Source organism: Ammospiza nelsoni, chromosome 1 (assembly GCF_027579445.1).
Source record: "Ammospiza nelsoni isolate bAmmNel1 chromosome 1, bAmmNel1.pri, whole genome shotgun sequence".
Lineage (NCBI taxonomy): Eukaryota > Metazoa > Chordata > Aves > Passeriformes > Passerellidae > Ammospiza > Ammospiza nelsoni.
The window spans coordinates 28,030,989-28,050,961 of NC_080633.1; the positions used below are offsets into that span (position 1 = coordinate 28,030,989).

Here is a 19,973-nt window from a genome sequence, read left to right on the forward strand (position 1 = left end):
ATGACAGAACTCTTGAAAAGTAATGTAATAAATCCAGATATAAAAATAAATATCAGGAGAAAACCAGGGCAGACAGCATAAAGGCACAGATGAGGAAGAAATAGAGGAAGTACATGGAACAAACAAAGAGGTTTTACAGTCTCCCTTTCAGAAATTTTGCCACAGGAATCAAGAGAGACAAACAATATTTCATGCTCATCTATATTAAAAAATACACTGGAATGAGTAGCTGCTGCTTTCTCGTGCATCCTTCTCTCTTGTTTTATACTTTTACTGTAAGTCTGACTCAGTCCAGTTTCCTGTTAATCTTTGTGCCCATCCTCTACATCACCTATTAGAAAAATGCATGACTTGTTAGAGATCAGACACCTGCCTGAACCCACAGAAACAAAGCAGACATTTGACATGTATCTTCAACCATTTGGGGTAAATCTATATAAAAAAAGAGAGGCTAGGGACTAGCTCAGTTTAACACTGCACATGTATGTGATGCTTAGTATGTACACCAGCACAGTTTGCATGTTTCACGTCACAGAAAATACTTGAGCTTGATGATGGATGTCGAAGTGGAAATAGCATGAACTTCATTTTGAGATTTGGGTTTATGTAAAAGAATCCACTTATGCATGTTTTACTTTGAACAGATAAAAATTAAAATATGCAAACATAAATAGTGATTACCTCAGAGCAGCAGTTTTCCCATTTTTGTGAGTACACGTGACCTGCCTTGTTTGGTACCCAATTTGTATGTCCCAGTATTTGTTCTCCTGTCTATTCTGTCTGTTACGATTCCTCTTCTTCTTAATTAACTCGCGAGCCTCGGGATCTCGAACCGCCTTTTCTCTGTCCTTTTCCTTGTCTTTGTTCTTCCCTCGTTTCCTCGCTTGCCTTATTTGTCTGGAATGGGGCACCGTGCACGCGCTCCATGGTCCCACGTTCAGGCTGTACAGGCTTTCTTCAGCAGCGCACGGGCTGGACCGGCACATCTGGAATTCCGTCAGGTTGGGGCAAGCTGACCCTCCGAACTGCGGCGGAGCCACCACGTGCCGGGTGCGGTGCTGGAGCCCATTGCCGCAGGTCTTGGAGCACTCGGACCAGGGCGAGAACTCGGCCACGATGCAGTCCTGCCGGCACGGGATGAGGCACGCCTGCTCCTGCCGCGGCTTCGGCTCAAAGTACTCGCAGATGACATCCTCAGCTGGAACCCCGTTGGACTTCTGTATGCAGGTGATGTCCCTTGTCTGGATGCCTTCCTCCCCTCTGAGGCACTCCAGGGGCTTCTCGTGGCTGCGGGAGAGGACGGGCCGGCACTGGTTCCAGCCGCCGATCTGCCAGTCGTACAGCTCCTTGTGCCAGTCACAGACACGGAAACAGCTCTGCTGGTTGTCCGGCCGCTCGGGCTGCTTGCAGTTCGTGGGCAGCGTGGTCCAGCCCTCCACGTGGGCACACCACACCGCTCGCGTCTGGATGCCTCCTGGGCCGCACTCATCGCCCATGCATCTCCCCCATGGACCTGGAAAACAAGAGAAGATGCTAACATTGTTCACTCAAGTTATTTCTCTGCTATATGGCAAAAGCAAGCTCTCAGCATTTCCTATATGTCTAAGAATTTAATCCTTGGGGAAACTCAAACTTTGAGAATACAAGCATGGGATTACTCTACATCTACATACTCTACATCTTCATCCTCTTCATCTTGTTATGATTAGAGATACATTTCACTTTTTATCCCAGAAACACTGAATATTTAATATTGAATATCCTGAATATCCAACATACACATGAATTAATCACATTAGAGAACAATGAACTAAGCAATCACATTCACAACTTAGTTTTTGCTGCCAACGTAGGAGCCAAAGCTCTTCCCTTGAAGGCATGAATTCCATCTCTCTTGTCCACTTGAATAACTTTTCCTGGACTGTTTAATTTTTTTCTTCACATTTCTATTGCACTACACTTTTACCGTGATGCCACTTAATATTGTCTTCTCTTCCTTCCATATTTTATGCCAAAATGAGAACAACTACATAATACATTTTGAAAAACAGTGGTGATTTCAAGTAGGCCACTTCTAGTCTTTCCTCTATTACAACTGAAATAAAAAATAAAATCTAGTTAAAAAATGTTCGTTCCACACAATCTGTGATATTATAGAATAGAACAAACTCTTGAAGACAGAGACATACCAGCTGGTAACTCTCCAAATAACAGAAGCTATTGAATCACAGAATCATAAAATACAGGGTTGGAAGGAATCTCAAGGATCATCTGGTCCAAACTTTCTCTGCAAAAGCACAGTCTAGACAAGATGGCACAGCACCCTGTCCAACTGTAACTTAACAGTGTCCAATGCTGAGGAATCTATCACTTCCTTGGGGAGAATATTCCAACTTCCGATTGTTCTCATTGTAAGAGTTTCCTCTTGTGCCCAATTGGAATGTCCCCAGGAGTAATTTACACCTAACTTGTTCCTACCATTTTTTTCAATCTCCAAGGTCTAAGGGTAAATATTTGACATGCAACTTGTTGTTATAATAAATGTCAACAAAAATAAATAAAAGGCTATGCCCTTGAAAGATAATGTAGTTTCTCCACTATAAAAAATTGAAATATTCACCCAGTTCAACATGAAATTCACAAGCCAGAGGTTAAAACATCCTGCATTTTTAAAGGTTTTTTAAGATCTCCCCTCATACACACTGTACATTGACTTATCACATAAGAGCAAAAGAATAAGCAATTCAGAAAAAAACCCTGCAACTATTTATCAAAGAAAACTTATCTGCAGACACTTGATCACACAGAAGAAATTTCCTCTGACTGAGGAAGTCTCTGTCCTATAAAGAAATTGGGGCCAAGCCACACAATCCTCATTCACCTGAATGACCCCAGTACAAGACTATTTCTGTGAGCAAAGCTGTTGAAGACACCAGGCTGAGCCTTTACTACTTTCAAAGCAGGTTAACAGCATAATTTTGGTACTGCACAGGAATAAGTGAAATGAACTATGGCAGATACAAATTATTTACAACATCTTCTTATTGAATGACTTGAAGGAATATGTGGCCACATCTTATTACTGATTCCCACAAGCTTTAAAACTCTCATTGCCTTCCACACAATTTTAATCTGTTTATGGAGCATTAACTTCAGTACCAGTTTGGGAATGGGCTGATGATAAGCTATACATTCAGCCTGTGCTCCTCATTGTCTCTTTTCCAAGTGAACACTGTGGCTGAAGTTCACTTGTAGTTCTAAAACCCTGAGAATGAGCACGAGCCAGCTGAAAATAGCCATGGCAGCTGACAGATTCAGCCCATGGAAAATCCCTACATTTTTTTTGCAAATTAAGTTTGAATTATACTTGCCAAGAACTATCTAGCTATCCAGAAAAATTAATGTACATTAAATATAAACACATTTCAGTTTCCACTTCAGCAAGACAGCGCTACTTTAACTAGTCTTCCACAAATTACATAATTTTTGCTGTATTTAATTTGGGTGTATTTACACTGAGTTGAGAGATGCCATTTTGAACACCTGCCATTTTTTAAAAAATAAAGACTGCAGAAAATCTTCAATTAGAGCAGAGACACAAAAAACACTCGTGATTGAAATAAATTGTTCATCATGCAAACTATGAATTTCTGCCTTACCATGTCATTACACCTTGTGTATGGTTTGTGTGTTCAATGAAAAAATCCCTCTTTCTAAAGATCAGGTTGTTACTGTACCCCAGATGAAAAATTTGCCCACTTGGGACTCTATCACATCTCCGTTCATCAAGTCAAAAAATCACATTGTACCTAAAAGACACAGTTGTTTTTACAAAAAACATCAAAACATCTTCAATCCAATTCTAAGGCAGGTTTACACTATTGAAAATTGTAAGAATCTCAGTCTTGATGCAGTAAATACTGCCTTTGGAAACGTAAATATGAACAAAAACTCTGTTATGTGACTGCTAACTGGACAAAAAAAAAGTTATTTCATTAGATTATAAATATGTTGGTTTTGGAACTGAATACAAAACAATGATGAGATGCACAGATAGACTCATGTAGAACATTGCCTTATTTTGCTCATACTGTGAAGTAGTAGTAGTAGTATTAAATCATTATAGTGAGTAGTATTATAGTATAATCGTTATAGTAGTAGTATTAAATCATTTTAGGTGAGTACCAACAAATGACGTTGATGCAACCCTTTGAGCAGACTGCTGCTCAGTAATTCTATGTTCATGTGCATATCAACACAGAGCTCTTAGTGATGTATCTGACCCTCCCTCTTATCTACATTACACTGATTTTTAAGTTTAAAGACAAAATAACCCGCCTAGAGAAAAAGACTGCAAGTGAAAAAAAGCTTAAATTTTCACTGTACTCCACACTTCTTTACATGACTATGACAGGTTCTAAAAGGGAATCACAGCTTTGAGGCAAGGATTGTTTAGACTTTGTCCTCAGTGAGCTTCCTCAAAAAACTAAAGTGCTTCCACACTTGACCAAACCAAATTTCATTTGCACGGAAAGCTAAAATTAGGGGCAGGGATTAAAGAGAAAGCAGAACACAAAACAAAACAAAACACAAACACATCATTCTTCCCTGCCCTCTAAGTCTTCCCTGATTTTAAGTGGCAGGAAACTGTCCCATGCTGTCTGGCCTCCAGAAATGGCTCTGGCCCTGCAGTCCTGGCCATGTGCTCCCTCCATTCCCTCCTCTCACTCAAATGGTTTCTCTTTCCTATGCTCAGGATCCCAGGATATTCTTAGTTGGAAGGGACCCACAAGGATCATCAAGTCTAACTCTTTCCTGAATGGTCTATCTGGGGATCAAGCCCACAGCCTTGTTATTATCAGCACCATGCTCTAATCAACTGCTTGTTTGTGTTTCTTTTAACCTGGAAAACTTTAAACACAAACCTAAAACCCTTTTTCTATGTCTATGTGATAGAATTAAGGATGAATATTTGGTTTTTAATGCATGCTCTAATATGTACAGGAACAAAAAAAAACAAAAAACAACTGATACCATTCTTCTCAATCAGTTACATTTCCCTTTGAGATTATGGAATATACAGAAAAATAAAAACATAAAGAAAAAAGACCTCAACCCTAACACTTCCAGACTCAGCAATCATTAAGAACAAGAGTATCAAGCTAATTTCCAATTAATTATTTTCAAAACACCTATGAATATCCAAGCAATTTCAATAGCTTAATTAATTAATCTTATTTAGGATGAAGGAGAATTGATATTTCATTTCTTTCTTTAGTTTTTAAAGAATAAAATATTATCATTTCATGTATTTCCAGCTGAATTAATAAAACTTGCTTTGACCAAAATTATACCGAGAAATACCATTTTCTTTTTCTTTTGAAAACTATTTCTACCATCCACATCAACCAATATTCCTATTATTTTTCAGTTGTGCACTTTGAAATCTTCAGTTAAGTTACCAACATTTCCCTGTACCCACAAGTCACTGTAGGCAACCCTTAGCACTTGCTGAGGAATGTTGTTGCTATGCATTTGTATGTGAACATCACAAAAAGAGAGGGAGAGGCTTCTCTTCAATTTTCCTTACAACTACCCATCTCCCTCCCAATTATCAAGAGCCTAAAGTAATTCACTTCTAACTTAAGTGGCCCCAAAAACATTGCAAGCTTCAAGGTGAGGCACGGTTGTCCTTTTAAATTAATCACAGGAAAACAGGAAAATAAATGTCTCTGAACTGAGTAAAGGGGCTTTGTGACTTTTCCAAAAAACCAAAGACATGAATCCCAAAGTATTGCTAATCCACTTTAAAGTTTTGAATGATTCTCAGAAGTATGAGAAAATCATGCAGAGGTTTCCTGCACTATGCTTTTTAGACTGTATCATTATTCTGGGTAGTACATTTACCAGTGTGTTTGTAAATATGAAATTTTGGGATAAAATTCATTTCACAGAAACTAAAGTAGCATACATATGCAACTCAGACTGAAAGAACACAGTGCAGAGTCTCACCCACCATTACTTAAAGGCTGCAGGAGGTGGGGGGTGGCTGCCCTTTCACAAATTTTCTGCTGATGTTAAGCTCTAGTAACAACAAGAATGTCTTTAGGAAACCTGTCAAGCCTAATCAAGGCTTTATATAATATTTTAATTTGGCCTTTATGAATATTCTTTAGGTTCTCTCCTTCCCAGTGAAGCAGCCTTCACACAGACACTGCTGTCCCTGCTGTGTGCTGATCCAGACCTGCCTTGCCAATGGGATGCACGTGCACTCAAACCATTTCACACTGGGGAAAAAGGCTGCGGCTGTGAATGCAAAATAGCTTCTCTTTGGATTTCTTCTAAACATACTTAGATGAACGAGTCATACTTTGCCTGTAGTGAGCTGAACTTGTTTCATGAAAATACTATCATTTATGCACTCTTAATTTAATCAGTGTTTCACAAACGGCAGCTACAGAAATAAATAGCAAGCTTGCTTCTTTTTGTTCTGGGAGTTGTCACTGAATCTTACTGAGTTTAAAATGTCAATTGTAATTCTTTGTCTTCTAAAGAGATTACTGTAAAATACAATATGAAGATTCCCTCTAAGCTTCTGAAGGATTAAGATTTATTTTTTTAGAGAGCAGGAACATAAGTGAATTAACCATTCATGCAAGTTTTTTTCTGAAATTTCAGGGACTGATCACAGTGGAGTTGAAAACTGAAAACTAAACCCCCACTAAAGCACTGACAGTTTTGCAGCTGAGAACAAAGCAAGCTATCATTGTATTTATTATAGTATATTTAATATAGTAAATTTTAATACTGTTTCAGGTATTAAAATTATCTCTGTTTTAAAAAGAACTTACTTTGAACTCTGATCCAGGACAAATAAGGCTATGTGAAAATCCCTTGAGCTCTTCTCCTCATAGAAATACAAAGAAAGACAAAATAATCCCCCAACTATCCTCAAACATGAAACTCCAAACACATCTTAAAGCATTGAGCAAGACATTAGTTGCATTTTTAACAAATGAGGGTTGCACTGATCTGAACTGAACTTTGCTGTACTTTCCGTGAGAATTGGTTTTGACCCATTTAGTGTTACTGGTTTGGTGCCTGTAAGTAGCATTAACAGTTTAATGCCAGGGAGAGAGACCCAGACTGCATGAGACAATGAGCAGCTTAGTTTTCAGCATTTTGAGAGGATTGTATTTAATGGGACTATTTAGAGACTGATTAGCAAATATCTACTTTTTCAAAGTTCAGAAACAAGCTAACCTTACCTAATATTGGAGACCTCAAATTTCTTTGTATCATGAAAAGGTTCTGAAGAGGGCAGAAAAGGTTAACTGGGTGATACAGGGCTGAGTCAGAAGAACACAAGTATTACAAGACAGAGTTCAATCCTAAGCAGTAAATCTCGAGAGAGGTCAAAAATACACAGATTAAGAAGTATTTGAAGGACTCAGAAAATGACACTGAATGCAAACTGCAGCTCCTGATAGTGGAGCTGGTCGAAGAGCTGGGTGAACAGCAGGTCACTAAGAATACAACAGCTTCAGATTGCCTAAATCACTCGCAGATCTGCTTGACTGAATTAAAATATAAGCACATCTGTAATTTGGTACAGTATACCTGTATTATTTATATTTGCTTTACACAAAGGAAAAGCAACCACTGCTGCAACAAAGTATTTCTATCACAGGCAGTAGCTAACTGTGGAAGTCTAGACAGGGAACAATCTCACTGATACAGACACACTGCCTGTCACACTGGCAAAAGGTAATACAGCAAAATGCTGTAATTCTAGATCAATTACTGGCAGCTTCTTTTTTTTTCTTTTTTAATACAGAGTCTGTCGTGCTGCCAACACCACATGCTGGCCGCATTTGGACAGACAGATTCTATAATTTATACTACTGGGAGTGCCAGCACAGTAGAAGAGCACTGATAGACAAAACCTTATTTTTGCGTCTTTCCCAGCCATGGCAGGGCTCCCTGGGTGCTGTATGACTTGCTGCCTGCTCTGTTTGCCAGCACATTTTCCCCTCCAGGAGTGCTATGGATCACCTTGACTGCCGTTCCTATTTAATGCTTTTGTCTTTCTTGGCTCCTCTTTCAGAGGTTGAAAAGAACATGCAAGGCAGTGTCGGCATCAAAGAAAAGGGATTTAGGATATAGAAGAGAGATAAAAACAGAAAGGATTCTTAACATAATAAAACATAACACCTGTGATTCAGAGGAATATAATGAAGTATCAAATATGCCTACAAATTATTTAACTCTTAGATAATTTTTTTTTATTTTCTAATAGCAGAAGGAAAAGGGTAAGCCGCAGTGCAATTAAAAGAATTTCAGAATCTGAAGAACAAGTTTTTGAAATTTCTCAAATTAACAATGAAATATTAAAAAATACCACTAAAAAGTAATGTAAATTAAACCAGTTTATAAATTGCACATTGTTTCCCCAGCTTTCCAGAGTACTTCAAACAGTGGAATAAAAGCAAATCCAAACATATCAAAATCAGCCTCTTAGTTATCTTTCTAGGTTTGCACATAATTATTAAGGCACTTAATAAAATGTGGGCCCTTTTATTTTTATTTTCCTTTATTAATATCCATTGTGAAAATACATTCATGCATGTTCCTGATACTATTCATGGTATGGTAATTAACATTATCCATCTGTTTTCCAATTTCTCTAAAAATCATGAATGTAACACACATGACACAAACCTAGGAGTAACCATAACATTTTAAATTCTGACATCAACATCACAGTTATTCAGTGTTTCCCTAACAGCACTGTCATATTAGAACCTCACAATTACTAGAACCAAATATTTATTTTCCTCCAGCAAAGAGGAAATTAAATTTTGTACATCAGAAAATTGGTGAGTCTAAGGCAAGGTTGTATATTCCCTAACAAAAGTGTTGAATGCAACATGATTTCCCAGTGTTCATATGGTTTCTTGTGCTGTAATTCATGGCAGTTTTAATACCACATTTCACTTGGTAGAGAGGTTATTTGGCTGCTCTGTGGTTTTTTCTGTGCTTTAATATTGTGACAACTATAATAGAAATTGACTCCTTTTTCCATTTGTTATAAACACAGAGAGGCTAAAAAGTATCTATTTCTACAGTACCAAAAAAAAGGAAAGGAAAACAAACATAAAGAAATTAAATGGTTTCAAAATTTTTCTCCTCTTTTTACTATAATGGTAGTTCTTCATCTGCCCTAGACAGCCAGGGCTGAGAACCTAATTCAATACTTACATTAAAAAACCCTCAACCACCTTCTTATATTTGTCACTGTTTAATATTTATTTTGTTGCTCTGGCAGTACATATTCAATTTTTAAAATAAACTGCATCAGGATCCGCACTTTTCATAACACATTTCTGCCCCAAGTAATTTGACCGTACAGTGGCGGAACACGCTGGAAATTGCTATCTGCACCGAAGCTATCAAGAGCCTTCAGCTTGCAGGACTAGCGCAACATGTTTTTCTGAAGTGCATACTGGCACATGAACAAACATGAAAGGTTGACAGCTCACTGTGCAGAACATTTCTGGCTTTGTGCTGTTGTTATCACCTGGAAAGAAATCCTCTCCTTTAGGCTTATTAAAAACTCAAGCTAATTCCCAAAACATTATTCAGTTTTAAAACAGTTCTTTCTCCAAATTTCTTTAGCACAAATTGCTCTCACTGTTCATTTTCCCTTTACATAGTATAGCAGTAGCAGACACAATGAATATTAAATGAACACACAAAAGGAATATTTAATTGAAGCAGCATGGTTTAAAGAAAAACAGAGCTTCTATGTTCTACAAAGCAATTACATTGCTTTGAGCTTCTAGTCATGTTGGAATAAATACTTCTGATATTGAATAGTGTTTCTTCTAGCCAACAGTCTGTTTACATATAAAGCTGGTTCATTAATGTTTCTTAGTTTCATTAGAGGTGGTGTTAAACCATCCTAACATATTCCTCCCATTGCTCTCCTTATGTTGCCTCTCTAGTCACGCTGGTGGCTGAAAAGCAGATAACGCTCTTCTGACAAAATGATGATTCTCATACATAGCAAACACTCTTGCAGGCTTTGTAAGATGGATGAAAGGTTTTATTAACCTTTGCTTGTATCTCTGCCACAAGTCTGTTTTGGTTTTCTTCTGATCATCCCCAGTTGAAAGCTGCTCTGCCTCTCCCCTGTGAGGCAGCTGCACCGAGTCAGGCCAAAGACCCCCCTACCCCAGCAACAAAGAACTGGAGCTTGGAGAAGGTACAGAAATATGGTGAGCAAATATGATGTCTTCCCTGGTACCTTCCCAGCTTCCCATCAATTCCAGCTCACACACCACAGCAGACATGTTGGTACAAACTTTCTCATATAAATAATATTTATACATGGACATCAGATAAAGCAAATCCATGTGTTCCACCACCTTCTAAGTAAGATCAGTTTTAGAACTCATATGAGAAACTCCTAAATTTACTGTTCTTTTTTCCAAGCTACCAGAATGTAATGATAAAAATGTATAGAAATACCAGAAATTTAATGATAGAAAGCAAATGGAATGAACCTATTTTTTTCATATACAGTAGGCAAAGAAAAATGAAACAAAAACCAATCCCATGAACAGCAGGGCCAATTGCAAGTAAATCCATGAAATCAGCAGTTACTCCCAATTATTATTCAGACTGTATTAGTGAGTAAATATTATCATTTTACAAAGAAAGACCTATAATATGTGTAACAAAAAACATCACCATGAATTATTCTTATCTATGTCCCTGTAGACTTTTACAGCTCCGTCTCTGTCAGAATCTTATTTTAAGAGATAGGTTACTGAGAAAATCAATTCAGAATCCAATGCCTAGTAAAGAGAAGGATTTCATTTGTATAGATTAAGATGAAGTTTTCTCCTTGGTTTTGAACAAAGATTCACTGTTTTCTTCATATAAGCATTTTATATTCATTTTATCCACAAATCTGGAAGCAAATTTTAACCAAAACACTGCTGAGACAACAACTCACATAACCTGAAAATCACACTGTCAATGAGTGTTCTCACTAACCATATGAGGAAATGCAGACTTTTGCACTAATTTAACTACTAGTGGCTTGCCCTCCACTTTTCATCAGAATGAATCCCAACTAAATCTATTGTAAGCACACCACTAGTCCTTGTCATGACACTTTGGGCATCAGCAGGTGTTGCAGCACCAATTTCTTGGTAATGTTAGGAGAATTTATTTTTGTGCAACCTCATGTAATCTAATGATAATTAGTCATATTGAAGAGTTAACAGAGACTTTAAATCAGATTTAATTTCTATCATAAATAATTTTGCAATTCAGTTTGTTAAATGCAATTTTCTTTAGTGCACACAGACTGATGCCTCAAAAAAAAAAAAAAAAGAAAGAGTATTTCTGTTTCAATTTTCATCAAGACCAAGTGAATGCTTTTATTTTTCTACCTCTGTTTCATTTTCTGCCCTTTGATTTCTTTCCCTTGTTCATCATAGCCTCCTGCTGTGGTGCTGATGGCCAGAAGTGCTAGTTGTGAGGCTGCTGCAACCACAGGGTATGCCTGTCAGCACAGGCCATCATGCTTGTGCCAGCCCAGTGGTTTGTAATTCCAGGCTCTACTCACATTAGCCAAGGGCAAACAAGTCAGAAACCTCCTCCACTGAGAAATGAAGAAATTCACTTATACAGCTTTTCAGAAACTGGCTACAGCTTTTCAGCTAGGCTACTAGAACCAGAAACCAGAAATTAAATGTAGCATCTTTGCACACTGGCTTGTTTAAAAGGCCAGACTTCCTGCAAGGTATGATGTCAGACAAGGTAGCCAGAAGCTGGTTATAAGAAAACACTACAGTTCAGCTGCTTGAAGTCATAAAGAGATTTTGGTTCTCAGTCCCAGTACTACTAGCCTGCAGGATGATCTATGTGTACCACTTCTATCACCTTGCACTTCAGCTTCTTCAGTGTAAACCAAGGACTAGAAAATGAATTTTTAAAGGCCATTATAGGTATTAACGAAAAACTGTGTGCAGTAAGTAAACAGTAGTAAGAATACATGTTCTGTCATTTTGTCTCTGGAAGCACACAGTTTACTCAATATCTTTCCCTGGAGTTTTGCTCTAAATCCCAGTTGTGTTGAACAGCGTGTATTAATAAAAAAGCAAGAAGCCCAAATGATAAACTAATACTTTTTCTTACTCTTGACAGAAATCTTATTCATAGAGCACAGCATGTACACTTCTCATCTGTGTCTTCCCTCTGACTCCTTGGCCACAAGAGAGTTAATACAGATTTTCAAAGATCAAATAAGAAGGTTTTTCATACCTCCGGACTCTTTATAGCATTCTTTGCCACTAATGGAATGAAATAAAATAGCAGATCTGAACTTAATGAATATCACTTAAATAATGCAATGGACCTGTCATCCTTTTGGCTTTCTTCTAATTCATTGGAGCAAAGAAAACTTAATGAAATTGCATATACTGAAAATTATGCAAAGGGTCAAATGTATATAATTATCTTTATTTACCTTTAAATATTTCATTATATAAATTGCTTCATTCTTGGGCTGAAATAACAATTCAGTCATAACTCTTCTGAAGTGCACTAAGACTTTATGTCTTGCTGAGATACATTTTCCCAAGCATATGCTCTGTTCATTTATTATTCATTATCATCTGCATTTTGCCAAATTCCTTTGAAACCCCTTTTCCATTGAAAATGGCAACTTTTCCATAAAGCTGTGGTGCATTCATCATACAGACATGGTGCTCAAAACTCTGTGAATGCAAGGCAACTAAGTCTTGTGGATATGCCCAATATACAGGTGCCACTGTGTATCAGAGAAGAATAGATCTGTATTAGTTTTGAAGAAATCTCATCAGGACCATATGACACCTGTCACTGCAATGTATACAAAGTAAGCAATCTCTTCATCTGACTGCCCTGTAATCAATAATTTTTGTTCAGACATAACTGGGAGAAGTAATTAGCTCAAGAAAGTGACTATTACTTAGTCACTTATTTCCATCGGGCAAATGTGTTGTAAAATTGTATTAAATAAGCAGTTTTGTCTATTTTTGTGATATTGGAAATATATCTGAAAAAACCCTTTATGTATGTAATTTTCTCAATTTTTGTTTTAAAAATAAGTAATATGAAATATTAGTCTAGGCAGTTATTTCAGTACCGTAGACTATATCGTAACATTGACTTTTAAACAGAAATCCCCATTAATCCCAGCAGGGACTGTTACTTAAAAATACATGAACTTGAGCTGATGTTATCACACTGATCTATCACAAGAACCCAAGATGTCCTATTTAAAATGCAATGAATCACTGTTACAGAAAAATTAAATTTACACATGTATTTTAAGGACTGCACCAGAAGAATATCTCAGAAATCTAGAAGATATCTTAAAATTCCTCTCACCCATCAAAGAAACAGAAACACAGCACCTAACCTTTGCTTTAGTCTTTTCTCCTACCATAAAACCCACTTTCCACTGCCAGTATTACCTTTGAATTTTAGAGTTACTTCACAAAGGTCATTTTATAAGTAACAGCAGAATCTTTTAGCAAATGCTCAAAGATTTTTTGCTATTTCTCTTGGCAGAATATGTTTTTCTTTAGCATAATTTTAAACCTTCTGTAAACTTGGAAGGATTTATTTGATTACTATATTGGGAAACCTCCCAGTTAAGAGAAGGTGAGAGGCAAAGAATGTATTAGGAGACCTCACACATGCAAAGCTACACAGTATCAGGGCAAACTGCATGTTTGTCTCCAGAAAGACAAAAACAAAAAATTAATTTCTGTCTTTTCTAATAATCTGCTACTTTGAAAACTGTGCTAAAGCAGTGAATTTAGCAGTGAGGAATGTCATTGATTACTCCTCTGGTAGCACTTTTTGTCAGTACTATTCTCCTGTTAGATCCTCATTCAGCATTCAAGAAACCTTAGATTTTCATCAGACATTGTTAAAGTAAAATTTCACACAATATGTACCATGAGGTAGTAATCAGATATTTACCAAGGAAATTCCTTCAGGTTTAATTTTTGAAAGAATTCTAGTGAAGATTAAAAAAAAAAAAACAAAACTCTACAGGAAAGAGAAATACTTCCAGAGAATTTAGCATAAAGTAAAGTATAATAGGCAGTTATAACTGCTATTAAAATAAGTAGAGAGAGGTAGAAACAAAATAATCCTTCTGTTTCTGCTCTTCCAGAAAGCCAGCCACAATTCTAGAAGGTCATCCAGTAAAGATAAACCACACAGTATTTCTTCTACCAAGTACACCTCTAAGTGAAAGGCATGCAAATGCAAGTAATATTCATATTACTACAAGATTTTTAAAGGCACCCATTATACTTGACAAAGAATGTTTTAAATCTGATCTTGACTGTTGCCAAATTCTCACAGTCAGCAGAAACTTAGGGACCATTTCATCAACTGCTGAGATAAAACTTGGCAGTTCTTAATGTTCCACAAAATAGGAAGGCCTGAAGGAAGGGTGCAAAGACGATGGAGCCAGGCACCTTTCAGTGGTACCCAGTGACAGGACCAGAGGTAACAGGCACCACCTGAAACAAAGGAGGTTCCCCCTTGGACATTAGAAGACAAGTTTTGGCTGGAGTAGAGTTCATTTCCTTCCAAGTTCATAGTAGTTCACACGGGGTTATGTTTTGGATTTGTGCTGAAAATAGTGCTGATAATCTAGAGATGTTTTCATTATTACTGAACAGTGTTTACACAGAGTCAAAGCCTTTTCTACTCATTATACCACCCTGCCAGCAAAGAAACTGGAAGTGCACAAGTTGTTGGGTGGGAAGACAAGAAACTCTTTTATTGTGAGGGGGACTGAGCACTTGAACAGGTTGTCCAGAGATGACTGGGAGTCTCCATCCTTAGAGATACTGAAAAGCTGCCCTGAACAACTGACTTCAGGTAGCCCCGCTTGAGCAGGATATTTGGACAATGTGAGAATGGGACCTCTGCTGCTCCCTTCCAACCTCACCTGTTCTGTGATTCTGAGAAACACACATATTGAAACACCCAATTTGAAACTTGAAAGTCACAAAAGCACTATTTGGTCATGTATTTTCCAGAATCTCTTCAATTTTCTAACTTCACTATGTCAAAGGTTAAAGCATCATATGAAGTCTTAAAGACATTAATGCATTTGTGAAAGCAGACAGCAAGAAAGTGCTCTCTGTTAAGGTTTGGAATCCATGAATCATTGGCCTTTTTATAAAGTCTGTACCTTTCTAGGAATGGCTATTTAATTCCATGCCACAGAGTCTTTATCAGAAAGCTGATAGGAAGAACAATTTGTTAAGAAAACCATTCACAGAATTTAATAATAGACAATTACCATAAACTTAAATGTGCAACATGTACTCACATTTCATTAAATATTAACTACATCAGAAACTAATTCCTAAATTTTTTTTGTAATTATTACATGCAGTTGAGTAGAGAAAGAAATGTGACAGATACAAAATGGCAGAAAAGAAATTAAAATTATACATTGAAAAATACTAATAATTCACTTTTTATGGATTACCATAAATGCTAAATCTCATAGTTTAAGGTTCATTGAGCAATGTATACTTCTATTCTTTCTAAAAAGCTGTCAAGTACTACAAAGTATTAGACAAATACTCATTTTCTAAACAGTGAAGGATCAGTCCTTTTGCAAATTTCATTTAAGAAAGAAAATTATTGAGATAATTTTCCAGAGAATTCAGTCCATCAAAACTGCTGAAATTATGCTATGCTACCAGGTCAATCAAATTTCTAGGTAGGTAAATTATTTACTTCACATTCTTCAATTTTGCTAATGACTGATTAAACCTGAATGCCTTGTGTAACTCAAAACAGAACTTCAAGAATGAGAAAAAGCCCAAGAGTGTCCTTTTATGGTATAATAATATTCTATTAAAGGCCATTCCAGAAAGCAACACTAGCTTAGTGGGAAGCTATTGTGGCACATCCCAAGGAGTCTCACTAAGCTAAATAACAAATCCTATCCTTTTAAAAGACTGAGATAACATTATACCACTTTAGCACAGCTCCTTTGGCTACATCACTTAGGAAATTAGAAATGTCATTCTCTATTTTAATTCACCTTCAAGAAAGAAGGTTAACTCATTGGCAAGGAAATTTTAACAGGCCAGATCTTTCAAAATCAATAATGAACTGCACTGGAGATATCTTTCCAAAGGGATAACTTCAATTAAAACAGCCCTCACCAGAGATAATGAGTAGAGAAGGAAGGTTAGGGTTGGACAAAGAAACACTGGCCCCTTTGCCAAGTACGTGATGCAAAGATACTTATCAGCCTGAATTATGCAGAAATATCTTCAAAAGGCCCTGAAAAACAGAAAGGTCATGTTGTCTCAAGGAGACTCTGCAAAGGGCTAAGAGTGAATGAGAACCTTTCCTGATAATTTTTAAAAACTTAACATCAAAATGTTCACTGGGCTCAGAAACAAAGAAAAAACCTGTTATGGGAATTTCAATGTCACAAAGGACATCGACAGTGATCGTATGGCCACTGTTTATTTTTCTGGAGAATGTACAATAGGTAATTATCCATCCAGGCTACATTAGCAGTCATAAAATCTCCCTCACCTTCTTCAGATGCACTATGGAAAAAGCAATGTGTTCAAGCAGCGACACATCTGAATTTCACCTAAGTCTCCATCATAATGTAAAATTTTACTCAATTCCAATTTTACTGGAGAATTGGAGCAGCTCTTGCTTCCTTTAAAAATATAAAATCTATGATTGGATAACAACAACTGCCTCATGGGGAAGTATAATAAAACAATTATAAATCAAATGCAGGAGCCTAAATTTGTCTATCTTGACCTCATTATTGAATTTTTGATTCCAGTGCCTTTTCATCCCTCTTCTTACTTTATAATAACACTACGTAGGATGCTTCTTTCCTTGAAGTGAAAAATAGCCACAGTCATCTAGACAATGGTGACACTTTAAGAAGGGCACATTTATTTGTTCAACACCAGGTTATTGCAAGCAAAGGAAAGCTCAACCCTGTATGAGCTGAACCACTGAAAGAAACTGAAAAAAGTCAGCTGAGTAGCAAAGAGAATAAAATATACTCCCAACCATGGGAATCATTATTATATGCAAATCACAGCACTCTGTTTAATTAGTAAGCTCTGCATCTTTCCTTTCAGTTTAGATCTTTAAAGGCAATGGAGATATTCCAGAAAAGGAGGTTATAGCAATAAGAAACCTAACTTCATGCCAGTCAAACAGAATTTCAGTTTAGTATAGGACCATGTATATCTATCTTATCAGGCAGGGCATTGTAAAATAGAAAAGGAACTCAAATCAGAAAGGAGACTTCTTTCTTTCAACCATTCAAACAAACCATCAGGAAGACAGAACTCTCTCCCTAGAAACTTTGAGAATGAAACTAGATGCTGCCCTGGAAGATGCATTCCATTACTTACGATAATTTTGTTTTTCTAAGATTCAAACACACCTGACCTTACTGTGTCAGACACTGTGTGATTCCAGAGACCTGGAGTATCCAGGTGCTACTCCACAGAGCTCACAGGCTGGACTGGGCTCAGGGGATACACTGGCTACTTTGAGATATGTACAATGCACATGCAGAATAAACAACTTGATGACAGTGTGTTAGTTGGAGTAATGTTTTTCTTTGATTACTTGCTCTACTGGGCTTTCCTGGGAAAGTTTATGTCAAACAAAAAAAGGGAAAACTGTAGAGAAGAGCCAATAAGAAGTGTGAGTGGAACTTAGGTACTGCAACAACAAGAAAGGCAAGAAGAAATGTCTCAACAGTCAACCAGAAAAGGAAAAGAAATAAAAACAGTGGCTTTCACAAACAAAACCCACCTAATTTCTGAAGTTATTTCTGAAGCTGCTACTGCAGGTAGCAGGTCTTCAACTGTCTCAAAATCTACTTGCTTCAGTTAGTCAGCAATTTTTAATCATTTTCAAAACAGATAGTAATTGTGCAATCCACATAAATTAGTGCAGTATTTTGTTGCAGAACACCTAAAGACATTCACACAAGGATTTGCTTGCTTAGCCCTGACCCCCTGCTTGCAGACAGCCCAGCCTGAGCAGGGCTGGCAGTACAGGCACACTGCCCACACCCTGCCCAGCAGGACAGGTGGAATGCTGCTCACACCCCTGATGTGAGATTGACTTCCTCCAGTCACACCGGCATTGATGCAGCCAAGGAGCATCCTAGCCTGACCCACAGGCAAAAGGCATTTGCAGAAGTGGCTGTTGCTGCCAGATGGCCCATAGTCCAAGCACCCCTGGCAGTTTGCCACAGCCCTGGCATCTCTTATGACCCCATGTTAGCTATTGGTGATTAGGTGAGCGGCCATATGGGTGCCATGCTGCTCATCTTTCCTACTGCCTCCTTAAAGCCGTGGTTTATAAGGTCTTGTCAGATCCCATCACTATTTGAACCACAGCACCTCACCATGCATTCAAATTAAGACACCTGTTGCATGTCCAGAATTAAATTTAAGTTAGATGCTAACGCAGAGTAAAAATACCATTACTAGATCAGGAAGCATTTTTCCAGAATAAATTAGTTTGAAGCAATCTATTAATATTATTCAAATAATGTGTTATGATTCTATGTTAACAGAGTAAAATATGACATCAAAAGCTGTTTGAAACATGCTAGTGGGTGAACTTGCTTTCTTGCCTTTTAAGGGAAAGTAAAATAAAACACATGCTGTCTACAAACCAGTATTAATTTAAAGCTGCAGAGAGCACCAGTTTATGAAGTAACTGAGTATACTGATTCATAAATTTGAATTAAATTTATTTAGATCAGTAGCTCTTATTGAACCTATATTTTGATTTTTAAATAAGGAGATACACATTACAGTGAGAGATTTGAGAAAACCCAGCTCTTTTAGTGCTTTGCTTTTTCAATAATTCAAACACTAATAGCTAAAATCCAACAATAGAAGTTCAGACAGTGATTCTATTACTCCCTTGGTGGCCTTTAAGACCTTGGTTTCAGTCACTAATCACAACACTAAAAGACCTTTCTCTATTATTAGGAATTAGGAATATCAGGTTTCATACTTTCTCTGAAAGAAATGGAACACTTATCCAAGGAAATTTAGTATTATTTGCATGTTTCACTTCAAATGCTCTTTATAGCCAACAGGATTTTCACTTTCAACATCTACACAGGTCAACTGTATTATGCAACCCGCAGACCAGAAATAAGAAAAAGTCTCAAAGCCAATGCAAGAGATTTCCTATAAAATTACCCTAGGTTTTCTTTAGATAATAAAAATTATCTGGAATGGTTTGTAATAAAATTATTCTTCTAATTATTCTTCAGCTTCTTTTTGTTTCTCTGAAACTTTCCAAATGTAAAGGTTTGAAAACAGAAGAATAATTAAAGATGTTTCTCTAACAGGGGATGTCCATATTTCCGTTGTGCTGCAAAAACCATCAGGCTGATGTCTTGATTTTGGTTTGCAAGAAACATTTGCAAAGCATAAAACACCTGCAAAGCATAGAAAGATGGACCCATTGTCATCACATAAAACCTTAGAAGTTTCAAGAACAAAATAAGGACGTTTCCCTCCCCACCCCATTATTCAGATACATACTCTTTTATCAGATGGCACAAAGCATCCCCAATAAATGTACTGCATGATTTAAAAGAAATCTATTAAGAATAACTCAGTCCTAACTGAGGCCTTACATCAACATTTAAATATAAATGGCATATATATCCCCTCTTTTGGACATAAAGGGTTGATTTCTACCACACATATAACAGTAGCAAGGGAGGAAGGCTGTTTCTGTTACTTTGTGGTACCCATCTGTTCAATACATGCAGTCTATTTCTATTCAACAATGCTTACTTATTCCTGGTATTACTCTAGCCTTTAATGAGGTTTTAATAC

General features: G+C 37.1%; 1 protein-coding gene across 1 annotated transcript in view; it reads right to left on the reverse strand.

Annotated features, from left to right (window-relative positions):
- Positions 1-19,973, reverse strand: part of THSD7A (thrombospondin type 1 domain containing 7A) — a 254,685-nt gene that overhangs the window by 115,000 nt on the left and 119,712 nt on the right. Inside the window, exon 4 of the mRNA XM_059475319.1 lies at positions 682-1,513. Within this exon, the coding sequence (XP_059331302.1) occupies positions 682-1,513 (832 nt within the window). The remainder of the gene's footprint in view (positions 1-681; positions 1,514-19,973) is intronic.